Source organism: Rhinolophus sinicus, chromosome 2 (assembly GCF_057876585.1).
Source record: "Rhinolophus sinicus isolate RSI-liver-muscle chromosome 2, RSI-T2T, whole genome shotgun sequence".
In the NCBI taxonomy this organism is placed as follows: Eukaryota; Metazoa; Chordata; class Mammalia; order Chiroptera; family Rhinolophidae; genus Rhinolophus; species Rhinolophus sinicus.
Window position 1 is genome coordinate 114,267,660 of NC_142502.1, and position 21,760 is coordinate 114,289,419.

The 21,760-nt window shown below is 52.4% G+C and overlaps 1 protein-coding gene across 4 annotated transcripts in view; it reads right to left on the reverse strand.

Annotated features, from left to right (window-relative positions):
- Window positions 1-7,737: 7,737 nt before the first annotated feature.
- The window catches only part of NCAPH (non-SMC condensin I complex subunit H), a 28,907-nt gene continuing 14,884 nt past the window's right edge, over window positions 7,738-21,760 (reverse strand). For 2 of the 4 annotated variants that reach the window (XM_019725886.3, XM_074332534.2), the window contains exons 10-18: window positions 18,515-18,663; window positions 17,826-17,932; window positions 17,359-17,481; window positions 14,894-15,004; window positions 13,718-13,897; window positions 13,012-13,119; window positions 11,443-11,534; window positions 11,013-11,088; window positions 7,738-8,236 (exon numbers count right to left, since the gene is read on the reverse strand). In XM_019725886.3, coding sequence (XP_019581445.3) covers window positions 8,177-8,236; window positions 11,013-11,088; window positions 11,443-11,534; window positions 13,012-13,119; window positions 13,718-13,897; window positions 14,894-15,004; window positions 17,359-17,481; window positions 17,826-17,932; window positions 18,515-18,663 — 1,006 coding nt within the window. In that variant the 3' untranslated portion in view covers window positions 7,738-8,176. Of the gene's footprint in view, window positions 8,237-10,750; window positions 10,919-11,012; window positions 11,089-11,442; window positions 11,535-13,011; window positions 13,120-13,430; window positions 13,592-13,717; window positions 13,898-14,893; window positions 15,005-17,358; window positions 17,482-17,825; window positions 17,933-18,514; window positions 18,664-21,760 lie in introns of those variants that run through there. The other 2 variants (XM_074332533.2, XM_019725887.3) reach the window with 2 other exon arrangements.

A 21,760-nucleotide genomic window follows, 5' to 3' on the forward strand; every position in this document is an offset into this window, starting at 1 on the left:
GTCAAAAACTCAAGTCCTATTGGCCCAGCCTCTGCCCAGTAGCCCATTTGTGTTTCAATTTAGTGCTTTATGCAAAGTCAGCAAACTGGATTTGGCTGTTGCCAGGGCCATTTCTCTCTTCACCAGACAACCTAGAGCTGAGCTGACATTTCTGCAAGCATCCACAGCACAGGTCTCTGCATTGTGGGGACTGGCGGCAGATGGAGACATGGGGGGGATCAGGCACACGTTGACCATCACACAGGCTGGCCTGGGGTTGGGACGCTGCCCAGTTCTGCCTCTGAGACTCACACAGCCACACTCTGGAGACCTGGAGAACAGGGCTCAGACAGGCGGCATCATCCTTAAGAGCAAGAGGAGAGGGCTCAGCAGGGGAGGCCAGTGTCAGCCTTGCCAGAGCCCCCTGGCCTCTCAGGGCCTGGCAGCAGGGCCAGTCTGAGTCAGCTGAGTGGAGAGGAACACGTGCCCTGGTAGTCATTCAGGCAGGACTCCGAAGGCACGGCCTGCTTGGTGGGTGCTGGGTACAGGCTGGCTTCATTGTCTGCGGGAAAGCAGAGAAGGGACCCTCATTCGGGTCGCATGTGTCCTTTCAGATAACTATGTAGTTACAACTTGGGTCCTTTCAGCCAGCGTGGGTGCTGATGTCGCAGGTCTGACATCAGTGTCCCTGGGCCACTCTGGGGGAGCTGGTCCCCATGGTTCCTAAGGCAGAATGATCTGAGGAATGAAAAGCATGCCTGGCTGGTACAACGGGGCCACTGTTTTCAATAGGTGAAAACCATGCCAGCTGGAAGAGGTCCATTCAACTCATGTTTACACATGAGGAGCCGAGGCCCAGAGCAACAGGAAGTGACCTGCCCACGGCACAGAAGGAGCTGGTGGCATTGCCAGGGCTTGCTAGTGGCTCATGGCCCACAGACCCAGCCAGCTCCCTCCACACTGGGTCGAGATGATTTACAGAGCAGCTGTCCGAAATGGACGCTTGGGTCATGTCCACCTTTTGCCTGTTGTGGATGATGTTGCAATGCACATGGGAGTACAAATGTCTCTGTAAGACCCTGCTTTCAATCCCTTTGGACGTATGCCCAGAAGAGGGATTGCCGGGTCACATGGTAATTCTATTACTAATTGTCTGAGGACCCTCCATACTGTTTTCCACAGCGGCAGCACCAGTTTACTTCCCACCCGCAGTGCACGAGGGGCCCCCTTCTCCACATCCTCGCCAACACTTGCTGTTTTCTAGAGGTGGTTCCCTTTTCCTAAAGACGCCTGTCACTCTGGCTCAGGGCCCACCTGACGGCCTCATCTTAACTTCATCATCTACAAAGACCCTCATTTCAAATAAGGCCACAGTGTCACCGTGACAGGCACTGGGGCTAGGGCTCCAACGTGTCTTCTAGGGACACGGTTCAATCTAGGACACAGGCACACACACACACACACACACAAATGGGTTGTTTGTGTTTGGCTTTTTACCTAAACGGTGTACCTTTCTCCGTCTTCTTTTTTTCTTTTTTTTCTTTTTTAATGTAACAGTGTGTGTTGGAGCTGTTTCTGGCCCAGGATGTTCTTTTTAGCTGCAGCATATTAGTACATGGTATGGCTGTTTAGCTAACGATCTCATGAATGTAGGCATTTAGCTATTTTGGAAACTTCAAACGATGCTGTGAAGAACATTCTTTACAAGCCTCACTGTGCATCTGGGCGAGTGCGTCTCTAAAACAAAGACCTAGACATGTACCTGTTGGATTGGAGAGTACGTGTGTGTATGTTATAAACACCTCTGGCCAAACTGCCCTCCACAAGGGCCGGACCACGTGGACTCTCACCACAGTGGTAGCGCAGAAGCAATTTCCCCATTCTCGCAAACCCTTGATGTGATCTGTCTTTCCCGGGTTTGATCCCTTTGTTACATGGACCTGCCTTTCCTGGACTGTCTGTGACACTGACCATCTCCCCACCTGCTCCTGGCACGTCCTCTGGGTGACTTGCCTGGTCCACAACGGTGAGAGCTGATTCCACAGAAAGGACATTACTGTGGTTCAGACACATACGTGTTTGTTCTGTTTTCACATCAAAGAAGTCTTATCAGAGGCAGTGGGCAGCTTCCCTGGCAGCTCCGTGGTCACTAAGGTGTGAGCAGAGCAGAAACAGGCAGGTGCCTGGTGACACGTTAGAGTCACACACGTCTGTCCCTACACTGGGCTGTGGCCTCTGATTGCAGGGTCCTCCCCAGAGCCTATGGTGCTTGGTGCTGGGGTATGAGAGCCCACCCAGAGTGAGCAGCTGGGGGCCGCAGGGCAGGGCCGCAGCAGGGGACCAGCGGGGCTGCGGGGCTCCCCAGCGGAGGCCAAGGGCCAGCAGTCCTGGACACGGGAGGCTCAGTGGAGACTGGAGGTGTCTGACAGCCCCAGGGGTGGGTGGTGGCACAATGCAGAGCTGGCACACGGCCCACAATGGCTCCTCTCTGGGCCTTGATAAAGCTTCTAGAAGCATGGAGTGTAAGATGGAGAGGTGAAAGCCAGGGACAGGGGCTGGAAGGGAACCGAGGCAAACGGGGCAGAGCAGATGGAGCTTTGTGCTGGGGCAAGAGTGGAGGTAAAAAGCAGCAATAGTCTACAGTTGCAAAGATGAGGGAGGAGGGTAGGGGTGGAGGGAAGGAGGCCATGCATGGGGGTGGGTTTGCCCACGCCCCTCTCAGCCTCCACCCTATGAAGGCAGGTACATGGCACCATCTCCTGCTTGAGGCCTCACTGCTCACCTTCTGAATATTTTACTAGCATGTCACTGAAGGTAGGTAAACACATACCGATAAATACCATTTTAAACAAAAGTAGCAAGGAAGAAAGGAGCCTAGAAATCCTCAGATGACGCCCACCCTGTGCCAGCTATGCGGTGACCAACTCTCAGCTCCAACCCCCACATTCCGTTCTCTGTGGGTGACAGTCTGGCACTCTAACCACCTCCCTGCTTTGCCAGGAGATCCTGTTAGGTCATGCCAGGGGAGGGGGAAGTAGGGCTGGAGAAAAGGGACTTCCCTTCCCATCCTGTGTGACCTGCAGCTTCTTCTCCCTGTGGTATCAGTTCCTGCTGTAGCAGCAGTTTGCAGATTTCGCAACACTCAGATGGCTGCACAGTGTCCGCTGGGCAGCCCATCCCCAGGGGTCAGAGTCTCGGCTCCATGGCCTCCTCCAAGCTGCTCAGCTTGTTTCCCTCACTTCCCAGCCATTGGGCTTGAGGGTTTCCCCCAGCAGCTGCTACTTACCTGAACCTGAGATTCTTTTTACCCTTTCAGTGTTAACAACTCTGTACACCCAGTAAACAGTTCTTAACACGTGGCGTACAGATCACGAGAATCTTCGTTTTTTCTGAGCGGATTTTTATGAGGGATTTAAACCCCGCCATACGCAACGTGTTAACACACACGTTCTGTTCACATGGCAGTTTTCTGTCCCCTGACCACACTCATGGGTACAACGCCTGCCTGTTCTGCACAGGAGGTGACTGAGACCCAGGGGACCAGCTTTAAGGCAGAAGCAAGGATTTCATGCTTACTTATCCATAAGAACAGATGTGGTTTCCCAAACGGGCTGCTACTTGACAGAGGGTGGCAGTCCTGTTTCTGCTGAGGCCACCAGGCTGTAGTGGGCTCACCTCTTCCTTCGTCACCACCTGCTTTCCTGCCCTGGCCTCCCTGTTCTCTGGTTTGGCAACGTTCTTCATTCCTAAGGGACTGTCACCAAACCCCACTCTGGGAAACCCAGTTGTGAATGAATTCCATTCATCCTCATTCAGGGGAAACTCTGTCTAGGAAAAGGGTTTCTGTCAGGAAAAAGATACTGCAAGTTTGGACTCGCACACCCAGGACACTTGTCCCAGGGCCTCCCGACAAGCAGGGACATTTAGGAGATTGAGGTTTCCTTCCTGGGAAATAAAATGGGCTTGTTCAGCAGAGCTCATGAAGCAATCCTGCCAGCCAACTGTCCCCACAGAACAAGGAAGTTCGTCTCCACTGGAAATAACCGCTATCGCCCACTGCAACTCCACACAAAGCCTGACTTGTCCTCACGGAGATGGGGCAGGGACATCGTAGACAAGAGACAGGAATCCGGAAGAAATAGTGCTGAGATGTCACCCGCTCCGAGGCACTGCAGGCCTATAGCACACAATGCTATACTGTCCCGTTTAACGAAAGGCTCTTTCCTCCTTGATCTGAGGCCTTACTCATGAACATCTTACAAAGGTACATGAGCGAAATTACCTTTTATTTTGTAAGTCCTTTTGGTTGGAAAGGATAAAGTGTGGTGTGCTCAGGACTCAGAAGGAGTCGATGTCTGGTGTCAGGGGAGCCCGAAGGATGCAGTCGGACGCAGACAGTGTGGCCAGCGCACGTGCCGGGCAGGGAAGCAAACAGCTCCTCGCTGCATCACCAAAGTCATCTGGGGACCGACTCCAGCCTGGAGTCTGCGTCCCATGGGACAGCAAGTGTGTACTGGCTCTGCAGGAAGCTTTGGCCTCCCCTTCTGCCTCAGCAGGGGATTAAACATGAAGTCACGTCTGGGAAATTTGGGGAAGCTGCTGTGGTAGATGTCATTTTATGCTTGTACAACTTCAACTTTCCCCAAGCCACTTCCCTACACAATAGGCCTGTGAAGTGGGGACAGAAGGCTGATTCTGCCAGACAAAGGAGGAAGCTGAGGCATGGGGAGGCGAGCAGTCTGGCCCAATGTGCCACGGCAGGTGCCTTTAAAGCTACGACACCTGACACACACACACACACACACACACACACACACACACACACACACCACAAAAACATAAAAGGGGAGCAGGGGGTAACCTTCCGGTAGTGGCAGAGGGGTGAGGTGAGCACGTAAAGCTCCAAGATGACAATGATAAATACTGGATTGAAAAAAATATTTAGACACTGGGAAGCAGACAGAACCAGAAGAGTTCTAGTTGAAAACAAAACAAATAGAAACCGACTGCACTGGAAAGGGAGACACTGCAGTTCAGGGCTTCCTGGCCCCAGGGCTGCCTGATCCCCAAGGCTGGCTGTAGACCTGGCGATGGGAGAAACCATCTTTACTAGCGAAAGGTGCCAGGCCTGAGCTGGGAAAGCCGTGGCAATTTAAAGGGGGAAACCCTGCAGCGTGGGACCCTCAGAAGGATACACATTCTGAGCATGAGCTGCCCTCCCCAGCTGACAGCCCAGCGAGGTGCAGGCAGGGACCTGGTGAAGAGGTGTTTACTTGTCTGATGAAAGTGCTGTGCAGAGCGACAGCTGAGACGCATTCCCCACCACGGGCACCTCGTGGCCAAGCGCCGAACCTGGATGGGCTCGGACAGAGCCCAGATGAGGCAGAGCAGCTGGAAGATGGGGGGATCCGTTTAGAGTAAGGATATCACAGAGAGGAGCCTCATCTCTGCCCAAACCCCGAGCCCACACCCAAATTCTGCGGGCAGAGAGCAGGCACGTGGAGTGAGGCCTGAAAAGCAGCAGTGGGTCGCTATAGAAACGGGAGGCAGTAAGTGCATACCAGAGGAGGGGGTGCAAAGCTTGCAGCTCGAATCCAGCCAGAGTAACTGCTTACGAGAGGAAATAGCCGAGCATCCGCAGAACATGACATAATTCAAAGTTACCATAACATTTTATCCACAATATCCAATTTTCAACCCAAAATACTAAAATGTAAAGAAACAGGAAATATAAATGTATATCCAGGAAAAAGAGCAATCAATAGAAATTGATGCTAAATGGGCCCAGCTGTTGGATTCAGCACAGACTTCAAAGGATTGTTGAAAGAATTAAAAAGAAAATGTTGAAATTGAAGGAAAATGTAGACGATGATGAAATAGAATCTCAAAAGAGAAATAAAAACTACCTTAAAACAGAAATCCCAGAGCTGAAAACAATAACTGACACAAAAGTTTTGCTTCATGGGCTCAAGAGCAGATTGGAGACAGCAGGAGAAAGAACCAGTGAAGCCGAAGACAAATCGGTGACCATGACCTGATCTGAAGCACAGAGAAACAAGACTGGAAAGTGAACACGCAGCATTATCCTCCAGGGAAATGCAAATCAAAGCCGTAATGAGACCCCACCTCACCACCTCACACCCGCTAGGACGGCCAGAATCACAAGACAGAACTGGCAAACAAGCGGGGAAAATGGATCGCTTATTTGGACACTGCTGGTGGGAGTGTAAAACCGGTGCGGCCGCTTCGGAAACACCCTGGTGGTTCCTCAGCAGGCTGGGGTACCAGATGACCCAGTAATTCCACTCTTGGGCACATTTCCAAAAGCAGGAAAAGCATGTCCATGTAAAGACTCATGCATGAATGTTTCTAGCAGCATTATTCACAGCAGCCAGAGTGGAAGCGGCATGTCAGCAACTGAGGAATAGCTACACAAAATGTGGCCCATCCATACAGTGGAATATTACTCAGCTGTAACAAGGAATGAAGTGCGGACCCTCGCTGCATGAGCCCCGAAAACACTGTACTCAGCAGGAGCCAGTCACTGCGTATTGCACGATTCCATTTATGTAAAATGTCCAGAAAAGGCAAATCTATAGACTGAAAGTAGGTGGGTGGTTGCCTTCTCCCCCAACCTCTCATCCAGCTGCCGAATATGGATGATGGCTGGAGTCCAGCAGCCACACTGAAACACAAGGGTAAGAGCTCTATGTTAGGGCTGGCAGAGGAGCTAGAATGATCCTTGCTAGGTCTTATGATTTCAAGGAACGGCCACACTAGCCCACTTACTTGCAAACCCACTTATTTGGGTTTTCTATTGCACGCAGTCAAATAAATTCTGACACAGCAACGATATAAATGGGGGGGGGGGGTGCAGAAGCTTGGGAGAGGCAGAGTGGTGGGCAAGGGAGGCCACTGAGGAAGCTGGCAACACCCCAGCCAGTTTTATGGGCCACTCAACCCCCGCCCAGCCCCCACCATAGAGGACTGAGCGCAGACCCCTGGTCAGTCCCACCCCCAGGAGCCCCGGCCAGAGATGTGCTGCCAGGTGTGGGCGGTCACAGGGCATGTCCACAAGTCTCACCCTCGCAACAGAGCAGAGCAGGTGACATGTGGGACAGTTTAGGAAGCACACTCCTGGGGAGTGGGGGTTACTTGTTCTTCCTTTTGTTTTCTGAGTTAGGAGCAAGTTCTTTATTATCAGGACTAATCACCAATTATACACTCCATTGCTTCTGACCTGACATCTAAAATGAATGGTGACAGGACCCTCTGGCGGAGACCCAGGACCTGCCAGGTCAGACTCACCCGGACCAACACCTGCAAGCACTGAGCCTGCAACCTGAGCAGCACGTGGCACAGTGGCTATGAGCAGACTCCAGAAGCAGATTTCCTGGTCCCAGGCCGAGCGCTTGACAGTCAGCTGTCTGCCGTCCACGGGGTCCTCGGCCTCTGCGTCCTGTTTCCCCACTGTGAATGTGAGAAGAACAGTGACATTCTTCTCGGTGAACAGCGATGTGAGGCTAAATGGAGTGCCCTGCAAGGGACGCAGGGGCCACTTGAGAAATGTCAGCAACTTTTACAGCCATCACCCTCCAGCCAGTGACTTCTCTCCTTCACTCCATTGTGACCCATCATCTCCGCGTTTCCTGCCTCACACGGACACGGGGGTATCTTGTCGACCTACCAAGACTCTACCCCTTGAGCGTAAGGACAAGTCTAGACTTATCTAGTGGGTACTCAAGTATTTTGCCAGCATGATATTTAGAATGATTTTATTTTGAGCATTATATACATTTATAAGTGTACATGATGTATTTTACGTACATGAATTAGGTAGTTATTAAAGGACCACAAATACCTACTGGGAACTCATTTTCTACAAGAGTAAAGCGTGGAAAAGAGATCAATTTAGGAGACTAAAACCACACACGGGCAGTGAATGGTACAGTAATGCACCCTCGCCCTCTCCTCCCACCTAGTGGTCACCACAGGGCAGAAAGCTCTAGTGGAGGGTGGAGCTTCGGGTGCTGGTTCACCGACTGTGAGGGACAGAAGGGGAAGAGCGAGAGACAAATGGGCACCTAGGAAGTTGGCTATCGCCTTGCCACCAGCCCCGCATGGTAGCACCCCAAGTGGAGACGTCCTGCTCACTGAGGAAGTGACGAGCCCCCTTTGCTGACTTCTCCTGGCGAACTCAATCCCCTTGCATCACAAGAACATCAGAAAGGTCCTCGGTTCCTTGCAGCTTTAGATTCTGAAGGAAGATGAAAGACACATGGACGCTGGTACACCGAGAATGCAGGTGTAACAAAATAAACACTAATTGAGGCAACAAGGCAGTGACTATAAGTAAAATCATGTCACAGCAAATACAATTTTCATGATAGAGCTGGTTCCAAATCCTTGCCAATCGCAGGGGGAAAGCAGCGAGCAAGCCTTCTGTGCCTGAGTGCGGCAACGATCTGTGTACAGGGCCCAGGTGCTCAACGGCCTGTGACGGGGAGGCCACCAGGAGCCACAGCATGTTCACGGACCGGCCGTGTGTGGCCTCTGGCTCTCCCCCCTCACGACCCATACCGCCCTGGGTGACAGCCACACAGCCACTCTCTCCCCCGTCTCTGTGCAGGCATTTTCCCACCCTCCTACTCCATGACTTTTCCACCAGTCCCAGGAACTGTCCCCTCAGGACCTAACCAGCCAGAGCCCCTTTTGCCTAGCTCATGCCACCCCACACTGGGCACTGTGGTGGGGCAGCTGCCACATGCTGCCCTCAGCAGCACCCTCCCCAGCACCCCTCCCGGACTCTCCAGATGGAAAGCTCAGCTCACACCTCCCAGGTGTGACATCTGCAGCCTGGGGTCCGGAAGTTGCTAAGGTGTGGCTGATCAGTCACATATTGTGGGCACCTAGGGCCAGCGCCCATCAGGGGGTGCCAAGCCCCATCACAGGCATATGGGGGGCTCGTGACCCAGAGGGGAGTGGAAGAGCAGGAGTAGGCATTCCGGTAGAGTGTGAGGAGATTCCTCCTGGTGGTGCTAAGCTCTGTCACAGATCCCTGTAGATTCTCATGGTGACTCTCAGAGCCAGTGACCATCAGATAGTCTCCAATAGTCCAAAGCCAGGCCCCAGAAACGGCCTCAGTGCTCTGCCCAAGAGGGCATGGTCTGGGGCCACCTCCTTATGCTTCAAATGCTGAGAGTCCTGCGGCCCCTTTCAGAGACGCAGCACAAGGGACAAAGCTGGCACTGCCACAGTGGGGGGAGCGGAGCAGTGGTGGAGCCATGTCACCGACCTCAGGAGCGGTGGCTACTTGGGAGCCAAGGGAGGGCCACAAGGAGCTCCCACAAAACGAGGAAGGATTCTGAGGCCACACGCCCAGGGAGCGCTCTGCTTCCTGGACTGTGCTGTGGGGGCACCCCCCATTTCAGGAGTCTGCATGTGCTAGGAGGACACACCCGGGGTCCCCCAGCTCCATCCATAAGCATAGTGATCCCAGGTCCCCCACTGAGAAGCTCAGCAGCAACACGTGGCAATGTCAGATGGATGGTGGCCAGCATGCCCCCGCCTCAGGTGGGGTCCTCCTCAGAGCCACCTGTGGATTTCTTGTCAGTATAACAATGTATCCTTTTCTTCTTTCTTTCCTCTTGACCATTCTTTCCTCATGTAGTTGGCTTCTGCCATCAAACGCCTTCGGACGTGTCAGGAACCACACGGAGACACTGTCACCTCTGTCCTCCACAAGCACACGACTGCTGCCCAGGACACTGCCTTCCAGCCAGCAGCCTGTGACTTGTGCCTCAGTCCACACCCAGCCACCACGGCTCCTGGCAGCTGAGCTGGGCCATTCTGCTCAGCTGTTACCCAGCCTGGTGGTGACAGGCCCAGTGGTCAGCCCCACTGTCAGGCACATACAGCTCTTGGCCCCAGCTCTCCTACATCTGTCCCTACCCCAAATCAAAGGGACAGTTTCTTCTTCTTCAGTGAGGTCATGGGCTTAGAAGTTGGCAAGAGAAGTGGCCCCTGATTCCCAGAGGCAGGTCTCTGGGACTGGCTGGTGGCTTTGCCACACAGGCCATCCTACTGGGGACCATGTCTGCTTGGGGACTGAGTCAATCCAAAGCAAAGGCAGGCCTGGGAAGCAGAGCCAGAGGTCAGGCACCAACACACAGGAAATCCGGGGTGCTCCTAGCAGCACCCCAGTTTTGCTACCATTCCATTCCAACTTGATCAACCCTCTCCAACCATACATCAAGGTTCACATAGCTGTCGCACTCCGACAGCCACCTCTCCCGCGGGGCAGGGCCATGCCCCCGAGGTTGAGCGTCTGCAGTGGTGGCAGCGGGTGCCCCGGGCCTAGTGATGGTCACAGCACGAGCTACAGCCCAGCCCATGGTCTGCTCCGCTAAGTGCCAAAGTCTGCGTCAGGGACCAGCTGCCTGGGGACACTAAAGGACAGCACGTTTCCGGTGGCACCAACAGGCCCCTAAGAGCATGGGTCTCCACCTGCTCTTAGAATAACTGTCCCACAGCTCTGCTGGCTGGCGTGGCCAGCGAGGGGCCTGGCACGCTGTCACAGGTGGCATTTCTGCTGTCTCCCTCCTGTGGCAGACAGCTCCATTCCTGACTTTCGTCATTGCTCCTGGCAGCCCCACCTGGCTGGCGGCCTCCATCAGTCTTTCTTCCGCCCTCAGCTCTCCCCTCTTCTCCACCTCGTTTCCCATGTGTCTTGACCTTGGCACTGGCAGGATTTGGCCTGTAAAGCTTTTGCCACCCAATAACATAGACGTACTTTATGTTTCCTCGTTGGGAATGGACATGTCTAAATATTCCCATTTGGGTCTTCCTAATTATTTTCATTGCTAATCACAGCTGATGGCCTTTTCCTAAGTTCCTTCTCGGGGCCAGGTCAGTCTTCTGGGTTGAGGGGATGGTGGTCCTGTACATAAGATATCGTATGAGGTCGCCCATGAAAAAAAAAAGCGGAAACAGGCGGACACAGACAGAATATGCCATGGTAATCAGTCACCCACCTTCTCATTGGCTAAGTGCAGGAGACAGGCGAAGGCCAGGGGTACAGAAAGGTTCTGAGCCATGGTGGGGGGCAGGCTGGAAGACAAAGGGCAGTGTTTAGCTAGGTCACTGTGACTCTATCAACAGGAGCACACACGTCCCGTGAATCAGCTAATGAGAAACAAAGACATATTTCAGATGCATTTCATAAGCAGGTTTTTCCGGTTTCTTATCTGAAACTAAAACATCTCCTGTTGCATTCCAACCACTGGCGCAGAAAAAGCCCGTCTAAAGTTGGTCTGCGTTAACTCATTTATCACTGCAGGGAAGAGACAGAACACCTGCCAGAGTCAGAACAGCAGGTGGTGTGGGGGGCCCGTCGCCCAACAGGCTCGAGCTGACGCGCCCTGTGTGGGGCCCTGACGCCAGTCCCTGTTGGCCTGCACGTACCTCCTCTGCAGGTCCCGGGTTAGCCCGCTGAGCGCCTTGTCGCCAGCCACCTCCACTGGGGCCCCTTCGTTGCCGGTCTCACTGCAGTTGGCCTAACAGAGGGACATTTCCACATCAGACATTTGGGGCCAGTTCACTTTTGAGGGTGCAACGTAAACGTACAAAGTTCTATCTCCAGAAGGAAAAGTCTATATCGGAATGAAATTAAAACAATTTCTTAGCTACGTTTTTCAAGGAAAAGCCTCCATAAAGGGACTCAGTGCCTTAGGCCTGGCCCATGACACCGACATGTACCAAGTATTGGTAAACGGGGTGTCAACAGCCAGTGGGATCCCAGTGAAGGAAAAACTACAAAGAAAATAGGAAAACAATGACAAAATACTAACAAGAAGCCATAACCATGTAGCTGCAACTGGAGCATACAGCCAAGGGCAGCACAGAATCCGTACCTGAAAGCAGACTCGAGCTTTTCACTTAAGACCCGCACACACACTGGCACACACACTGGCACACACTCACGCACTCACAGATGCCTCCGTGTGAAGGCAAGCAGCTATGAGGGGTATTATGTCCGGTATCTGCATTAGAACAACCCCGAATGTGTACCTGACGGCGCAGGGACAGGGCAGGGCCGGGCGGCAGCACAGGTAAAACACTGATGATCACTGAAGGCAGCTGCTCACTATACTAGTCTGTTTTCTCTCTACTTTCGAATATGGTTGCATGTTTTCATAATAAAAGGTTTTTTTAAAAAAACAAACCTTTAGTTAACCAGCATCCCTGCAGGACAGGGTATTCTGAGTCATTCAAATGTGAGGTTAAGCAGAGTCCCCTTCCTACTTTTTAAAAAGCACATTTCTCTTACATTTGCATCCTATCCCATGAGTTGCTAAAACCTCCTAAGTGTGACTGAAGCTCTATCTGCTGTCCCAGGCTACACAGCTCAGGGTCCTCAGCCAAATCATGGATGTGGCAGAAGGTACGCGAGAGCGGGCTGAGTGGAGCCAGAACACACCTGAGCAGAGGGGTCTGAAGGGGGCGGGGCTCGAGCTAACGGAAGCTGGCGCAGCTGGAAGCATCACCAGGTTTCACCTTGCCCTGAAGGTGAGACAATTTGAATTTGACAGCATAAAAACTGTTTTCTCACTTTGCTACTTAGAATGCATTTCCCAAGTCAGAGCTATTAGCTCCAAGGGCTTAAACACCGCGTGGCACCTGACGTTAGAATGTGCTATCCACAGGGCCACGCCAACTGCAGCGGCACCAGCAGCGACCCTCCTTCCGCCTTCCCTCGGCTGGGACCGAAGCAGCACAGACATCCGTCACTGTGCTCTGATCCGCAGTAAGGCTGAGGAATCCACGTGCAGCCTCGCGGCTACCTGGTGTGTGGCCGCGGGTCACACCCCCGGTTCACCTGTCAGGTGTGACATCCCTGCATTTGAGTGATGCCTTCTGGCGTCTGAGTGACGTTAGCGCTCTGGATCCAGGAGCTATGGACACGGCAGCCCCCCCGCTCCCCACGCAGGGCGCCAGAGGGGAAGTGGAGCCCATCGCCTGTCGCCTCCTTACCTCGCTGGCCAGTGCGGACCCCGCCAGCAGGTGCCACATGCTCTGCTTCAGTTTCTTCATGTCCATCTTTTTGGCTGTCTTGGCATAACGGGTTTCCACTCTGTTTACCTGCAAGACGCATGTGACGGAGTCAAACTAAGCAGGGGATAGAAACATTACCATGAAGGCATTATAGAATGAGCCTGGAGTTCAAGGAAGGAAGAAGTGAGTTGAAACCACGGAATCAAGGTGCTTTCTTCAGACACATGAACATAGAGTCCCTCATTTCAACCTAATGTCTTCTTGGTCAAGTACAATCTACAATAAAGCTCACCTGGAATTCCAATGAAAAGGAGGTGAGTGAATCTAATACATATGACAGCCTTTCACCTGCTCTGAAACAGACAGATGCTTAATGCAGACCAGTTAATAGGAACTGAGTCCGGCCGAGGTTTCCGGGGCCACATGGCTAGCTCCCCGTCAGCACCTGCAGCCTGCTTCACAGACTTCGTGTGACTGGTTTATCACGACCGTCAGAGACATGGCTCGTTCCACACACACCGAACGAGTGGCAGTTCTTCCCCTATTTAACAATCAGCCTCTACAAGAGCAATGGGTTAAAACTGAGGAGAAAAACTTGAGCTCAGACCCACGAGACTCTCAGCCAGGAGGCGAGTGACACAGGTCCCCAGAGACACTGTGAGACAACATTCTCGTTCCATCTTACCTTGTGCGGCTCAGCGACCAGGTCTGACTCCTTGTAACTGGTGACATCTCCTCGGACAAGAGGTGTGTCATTGTTCTCTTGTGTCGCCTGGGGTGAACCGCTAGGACAAGCTGCGAGCTCAGAGACCCCATCTGGCCCCACAAACAAGTCATCCGACTCTTCATAATCACTGTCAGCAGCCTGGGCAAGGAAACAGTGGTTCAGGTCTGGCTGAAGCGGTGCGAGGGGCTATGAGGTGCCCCTGAAACAGACTCCGCATGACACGGCAAGAACAGAGATCGTTATGCCGAGTCAGCCCAGGGTGGGCCTCGAGAAGCTGCTGGCTATCCTCCAGAGGGAGGCGTCTGTTAACGAAGACTCTAGAGTGGGATTCAAAAGGACGCAGTCATCACAACAGCCACAGGGTCCCCTGGACTTCCAATGAATATAGGGCTGCCTTTCCCGGCAGCAGAGCTCCCAGCGGGAGCCGGTGAGAAAGGCATCCTTGGCCGAGCCCAGCAGGACAGACCAGCTGTGTGGGGTGGGGCCCAGGAACGGTTTTACACTGAGCTCTCCCTGTGAGGTCGTGTCTGCTACAAGTCTGAGAAACACTGGTCAGGAGGTCAGTGTGGGTTTACAGTAAAGTACAAAATCCCACCCACTCCAGGTGAGAAAATAAGGGGAATAGCTCTTCTCCCAATTGTCTCCCCGCTCCCCACGTGCAGGGCCCCAGAGGCGACCTAGTGCTCTCCTGTTACCCCCACTTGTGTCTCAGGAGCGGACTCGCTGGAGGGACACCGATGTTGCCGGGTCTGGCTGGGCCCTAAGGACGGGAGCAGTGTGTGCGAGTCCACCGCGAGAACCAACACCCGGCTACAGCCTGGCCTCCCGAGCCCACCACGTTCACCGTCTTCTCGTGTCTACGAGGATGTGTTTTGTCTTCCCGACCGAAGCATCAGCTCCTAGGGCAGGACATGCTCTTTTCCTTTGAAATCCCCAAACAGGCAATCCTCGTGCTTTGCACAGGCTAATGACCCCCCCACGTGGCCAGGGTTACTGGACAGTGTCTGCTCTCCCAGCTTAGAGGGCGGTCAGCAAGGCAGGCCAGGCCTGCACACGCCCCCACTGACCAGCATTTCCTACGGCCTCCCGCCACCCAGGAGGGGTGTGGGGGTGAGCACAGCGCTGTCCCCTTACCTGTAACCCGGGGCAGAAGTTGGAGGTGTCGCCGGGGTTGTTGTAATCATAGTCCCCGATTTCCTCATAATGCTCGCTGTCCTCCCTCTGGCCTCGCGCTGACCTAAGTAACTGGGTGAAGGCAAGAACAACTGCACACAGCCATTTCTAGAAAAGGAGCCACAGGTAGGTTGGGGAAATCACTGTAGTTCCTCTGCTCAATCTCCTAGAATTTGAGGGTCATAAGGGTCCCGAGAAGTCACCCAATGCAAGCAACTCTCCAGCTCCATCCAGGGCAAGCCCAGGTCATAGGGCTCGGAGTCTCCACCACCCAAGTGAACCAGAGCAGCTGGTTTGCAATTCGGTCTGCACACAATTTTATTTGAAAAAGCATTCCTGCACTAAAATCGAAACTGCCTACAGGTGCCTGAAAAGAAGACAAACTGCTGCTCGAACGATTCTGACAGAACACTCACTCCCTGACCAGTGTAGTTCACAGGCAGCCTGTCCCATCCGTGGGCAGTCGCTGTTCCCCACAGAGATACAGAAGAAACAGCCAGCTCTTCTGCCTGTCACCACCGCTTCGGGGGCCTGCTGACCACAGCCCTTAGATAGTTGCAGGCCCTCACACCACTCACTTGGATGTTTGTCTTTGGGGTGAAGAAATGGGATTAAAGGGGTGTACACTTTACACATTCATTATTTTAAGGCAACTATGTACTCCAAATGCAGCCCCTTTCAAAAGTCCATGTTTTTGTAATACAAATCCAAAGATAATATTAAGCAATAGACATTTATTGAGTTAAGAAAGGCCCATCGTCTCCCATGGCTCCTCATATGACCCAGTTTCTAAACGCCCTGGACACACTCTAAAGTGTCCAGAGCCCACAAGGAATGGTTCAGAAAAGGTACGTGATCGGCTCCTGTCTGGTTGGCCGCTATTGGAACCCCCATTATTAAGCTGCTGGCTGGCTGATCAGTAGAGTCCAGCCAGAGCGTTCACTGTCCAGTGTTTACCACGTGTGCCCAGGGTCTCTGCTGGGTGAGGGATCGTGGTGCCCGTGCCTGCCACATGTGGGGAAATTTGTTCCTGAGGGTGATCAGAAGCAGCTCGAGGCTGGGCTGGCCGGGTGGGAGAGGCCTACCAACCCCTCAGCTGGCTGCAGCCAGGCTCTACTCCTCCTCAGCCTCGATTCCTATGTAGAGAATTTGCTGCCAGCATCTAACCAATAGAGATGGTAGTCATAATTGCTACTACCGCGGCAACTTTGTATTTTTATGGTTTTATTCTTTTTTTCAATTGCAGGGTTACTGATGTATAATGGTATGCTAGTTCTTTCTGCATTTTTAAGAGTATAGTTGACCCTTGGACAACATGGCTTGAAACTGTATAGGTCTAGTTACACATGGATTTTTTAAATAAATACTGTAACTGTATTCTCTTATGATTTTCTTAATTTTCTCTAGCTCAGTCTGTTATAAGAATATAGTATATAAGACACATAACATACAAAATTCATGCTAATCAATTATTAAGTTATCGATAAGGCTATCAGTAGTTAAGTTTTTGGGGAATCAAAAGTTACATGTGGATTTCCAGCTGTATGAAGGGAACAGTGCCCCAATCCCCACACTGTTCAAGGGTCAAATATATTTCTATTAAATGAGCAGTATTGCTTAGAAAGAAAATTATGTCAGGGTTGGTTTCTAAAAACAGAATGTGAGGTATCAGTGAAATCAGGGAACTGTATTCATAAGACCTGTGGAGGAACAGGCAAAATAAGGAAGAGGAAATGTAGACTGCACACTCGACACCAAAGACTAACAGAACCAGGAACGCGAGTGAGCAATGGTCCCGACCAGATGAGACCTGCATGAACCACTGCCAGTCGCCCTGGAGATAGGGACGTGCTCCCAGCCTCCCAGAAGAGCCACAGGCAAACGCCGTGACCAGCGACTGGCTGGGGTGCAGCAGGGCAGTCTCGCGTTCAAGTCCTGCCAGTCGCAGGGGAGCCTGCTGGCTGTGTGGTCAGGTGCTCGGCACCTCCGTTGCCCCAAGGTCACAGTGGGCTCCCATCTATACCTGGATCACGAGGAAGCCACGTGGGCTGGAGAAAGCATCTGGCTAGTGAATCCACAACTTCAGTGCAAAAATGAGGGAATCAAGAAACAACTAACAACTTGTACAAACCTCAACAAACGATTTTGTTTATCCCCTTAGCATATCAGCACGTGAGCCCGTGGCCAGCCTTCTAGCCCCACCGACGAGGCATTTCCAAATTGAGAGGGTGCACCGATCCTATGAGCTTTTCCCCTTAGCTCGGCCTCACCCCGACCTCCCAGCAAGTGCCCTTGGCTCACACCCTGCCCCCAGGAGAGGAGGCACAGCCTGACCGTCACACTACCAGCCACCTGACAGCTCTCATGCTGGAAACAGGCTTAACGACCACAGCGGCCTCGAGGAAGCGACAACCAGCCTTACTTACCCTGGTGCCCGGTTTGAGGTGCAGCCGGATGAGATCGTCAGTCTCATAATGGAAGTCTGTCGGGAGAGTGGAGGCCCTCCAGCTCTGGTTCCCCAAAGTGGACTTGGTCAGGATAGTAGGAGCCTAGCAATTACAAATAAACAAACAAACAAACAAACAAACAAAAAAGTGGTTTTTAGGCATCTTTAATGAAAATGTGAAAACCTATTCTTTTTTGGAAGGAGCTCAGGAAAGGTTATGGGCAGCACTAATCTGCCATCAGAGTTCCAAGTTCACATTCTAAACATGATTCTCTCTGCCACTGAATTTGGTACAATTTCTCGATTCCTCTACAAATTAAGGGACACTGAAGCCATCCATTTAAGAGTTAGATTTATAATAAACGTTTAAAAATCACATCTAAAAGGGAAGGAGGAATGCAAAGAGTAACCTAAGAAAGTACACACGGTAATAAATGCAACACAAACCTTTGCTTTTCTGAAATAATCGTCCAAGTCGATGTCGCTATCAAAGTCGATTTCAAATTCTTTCTTTGTGCTCTTCTTTCTGTTCTCTGATTTCGAGGTAGCGTCTTCTACAGAAACGGACACAGATGGAACACTGCTCGCCGCTGGGGCCTAGGCCATTTCCTCAGCTCACGAGACACACCCACAGCCTCCCCAACTGATCCCTGACAGCGCTGGGAAAGGCAAACCACACACCTGATTCTCATCCTTAACTTGTAATTTGTGTTTTTGCTAATAAAACACAGTAAAATCTATATGCTAATTAGTCCCTGCTTTTTGTTCAAAGAGGGACTGCGACACACAGGAAGCTGCCACAACCCCCTACAGAGCCCCACTGGGGGCCGCCTCGCGTGGGCCTGAGTCCACTGGTCATTCCCACCTACAGCCACTGTGTGAAGTCACATGGACACTAGGGCACAGGACCAAGCCGTGAGCCCAGCTCTGGGGGCTCTTCCTACTCAGAGGCCTCAGTCTTAACCGAGCTTCCATCCCAGGCCCGGCCAGCTTACTGTCCGCGGGAGGCTGGCTCGTCTGTGTGCTTCTGACCAGGGGCTGCAACAGAACAGCGACCAGCATTTCCCGTCCTCAGCTGACCCGCCGGCCTCTCACCCGTACTCTTTTCCTAAGAGGTTCCACCCGCAAGTACATACGTTTGTGTCGGGGTCTGAAGCGCCAGTGCTCCGGCCCGGCCCACAGCGACATGGTACGGGGGCTGAAATAGGAATATTCTCCAGGCTTCATGGAGAGAAGGGGGCACATGGTCCTGATGTCTGCATCCCCAAGGGGGATCATCTCTTCCCTGCAACACATGGAAGCACATTTTTACATGTACAGCCACGTCCACGCCGATAAGCACCAGCGTGCATTTACACGTAAAAGGCATGTGACGCGGCTGAAGACCACCTACCTGCTTCTCCACAACGAGCAACATTTCTGAGAAAGGCCAATACAATACAAATGCTTCGTCATCAACAACCCCCGAGCTCTGACTTCATCAAAGCGTTGTTTCTCTTGATTTGATAACAATATGATCGTATCTACACAAGTACTTTGGATGTTTCAAAGTGCTTTGTAAAAGCAAGTTTAACCACTTGAGAAACAAGAAAACAGAGGTAGAAAGAGGCTGTTTCCCATGCGATGACCCAGCGAGTAAACTGCCAGAGCTGGGAGTCGACGAGCCCTGCAGCCCAGCCTCGGTCTGCCCCACACAGGCTCCTGTCACAGGCTGGTACTCCTCTCCTCTCCTCACCACCCTTCCACACAGGAGGGCTCCAGCAACTCTGTTGCAGTTCTCTACCAGCGAAGATGTTACGCTGATTTATGTGCCTCAGATGTTGGGGCCCCTCATAATCTATCTGGAGTTCATCCTTCGCCGTGGGAGGTGTCTCGCTCCCCAGTCCAGCATGGCAGTCTGGGTGGGGTTTTCGCCCTTCCTGCGAACCATTAGAGCGTGAGGTAGCTTCCTCCTACAGGCCTCTGCCAATCAGCAGGGGTGTGAGCTGCTCCACTGCCCTCTAAAGGGGTAACAAGGAACCTTCAGAAGGCAGGGGCTCTTACCTGCAGTGAGCCACACATGGAAATCCCCTTTACAGAAGCCTGATGGAATAAGCTAAAAATACTTTAAAGGGGACTTTGCCTGTATCTACAGAATCTTTTTTAAAAACCAGGAGACTGTACCTGCATATTTATTGTGTAACTAAAAATTAATTTTACAAAATCAAAATACGAAAACATCCCATCTCTAGTCTGCATGAGACCTAGCCTGTTATCAAGTGCACTGAACTGCCCTGCAAACCCGAGGGAGAGAAGACGGCTTTGCAGCACCCCCACTCAATTCTCACGGGTACTCCATTCGTTTCGGCGGCCGGGCTGGGAATGAGGAACTGTAGGCAAAGCTATAAAGAGCTTGGTTCCTGTCCCGAGTCTGTGGGCCACGACTGGACGGAGGCCCTGGAGGCTTCAATGCAGCCATGTGATAATTCAGTACGGTGCTGAGCGGCAGATAACACAGTCCCCACTCAACAAGTAACCTAACCACAGCCTACCCCTTTCGAGGCCCGTCCCTCCAATCCCCAAGAACTCCATTTCTTCTTCCTGCCCCCTCGCCCCCCTTCAGTTTAGCACCAGCTCAGCCTGCGGGTTAAAGGTCTCCTCCAGCTGGCCCCGCAGAACACCTCACACAGGCCATGTCTGCAGCCCAGACCAGGAGGGGCAGGCTCTGAGCTGTGCGGACATCGAGAGCTTCCTCCGGCGGGACCTTCCTCAGGCGCGCAGAGCTCCCCTTTTTACACTGCTGCTGCCATCCAGGGACAGTACCATGGGCATCCCTCTGACCCGGGTATTTAAGTCTAGCACCGTCCCCACCCCACCGAGCTAGAGAAGCGCTTGAAGACCTTCTAGTGCGGTGCATGGTATTCAGCCCTGGTACGCAGGACCGTCACCTAGGGAGACCAGGGAAACGGTAACACAGTAGCTGCCTCACACCCTGTCAGCTAAGGGCTCTGCGTGGAGCCTGCCATCCGTCACTCATTACATGCTGCCAGGACTTCTTAACCTCTCTGAGCCTGTTTTCACATCTGTAAAATGGGGCGAACAGGACCTAATTATACAATTGTTGTGAGGTTTAAGTAATTACATTTTATATATTACAAAAATCAGGTGAGATAACACAGGTAATGGGGAGCTGAGTAAACATCAGATATTACTGTTCTCATCGAGTCCCAACCTTCGTTTTACGGATGAGGAAACAAAGAGCCCGGAGGATGAGGTCACTTGCCCCACATCCCATGGCCAGGTCCAGTTCAGCTCCAACACCTATTGAGGGTAAGGCCAGCACCATGCCAAGGGTGGGGGGCTTCAAGATGGACAGAATCCTAGACTAGAACACAAGCCCTCACCCCTAAGGCACTCAGCAGGATGGACTCTAAGATTTTGTTCTGTCTGAAGCTGGGGAGAGAAATGTAGCTCAAAGTAACTGTCTACGATCCGAACAAAGTAACAAAACGAAAGTCTCTTTGCTGCCATCAGTTCCTCAGATGTCACCGCATTGTTTAGGAAGAGTGACAGCTCTTCTCTGACACCTGAAAATGTCCCACCAAGCTGCCTGCTATTTCTCACTTCTCAGAAGACAGGATAGCAACAGGGACAAAATCACAGGTCTGTCAATACGTAGCACAAACCAGGAGGGGGTACTGGAGGGTCTGGAGGTGCCCACAGGAGCCCCTCGACCTCTACTCCGATTTGAGGACACATATTCAGTCAAATCACATCCCACACGAACAAACTGAGCTCAAGAAAGCAGTCTCAGCCTGGAGACATAAAGCAACACTCTGGAAGGGATTCTCGCCTCGGTGGGAAATTACACTGCACGACTTCTGAGATTTTACCCACTCAACCAGTTTGGCTGGCCCCAAGCCCAGCCTTGCAGAGCTGCTCTTCGAGGCACAGGCATCATCAGAGCTGTTCTATACCCAGGCCCACTCAAGACTGTTAGGGGCCCTCAGCACTGGGGGAGGGCGGGATCCCGCTTCCAAATCATATCCAACATTTCAATAATACCACTCTATTACGCGCAGAACAACAAAGTTCTGATTTTCTGAGATGGTTACTAGAGTCATGAGAACTTTAAATGCCTGCAGACCAATTGTACCACCTCGCCTCCCACCCCACATGCCCAATGCTTTCTGCTTATTGAGTCTCCCCTGCTTTGCACAGCCCTGGTCTGCCTACCTGGTGACCCAACACTGCCCAGCCCCGCTTCGCCTGGCCCTTCAGGCAGGGGCCACATTTTGTTCTGTAAGCAGCACATCAGCCTGTTTCGGTCTGTAATGATATGGAGTGACTTGGCCGAAGCACACGCGTGTGTAATGGGAGCACGCTCCATGCTACTGCACGCG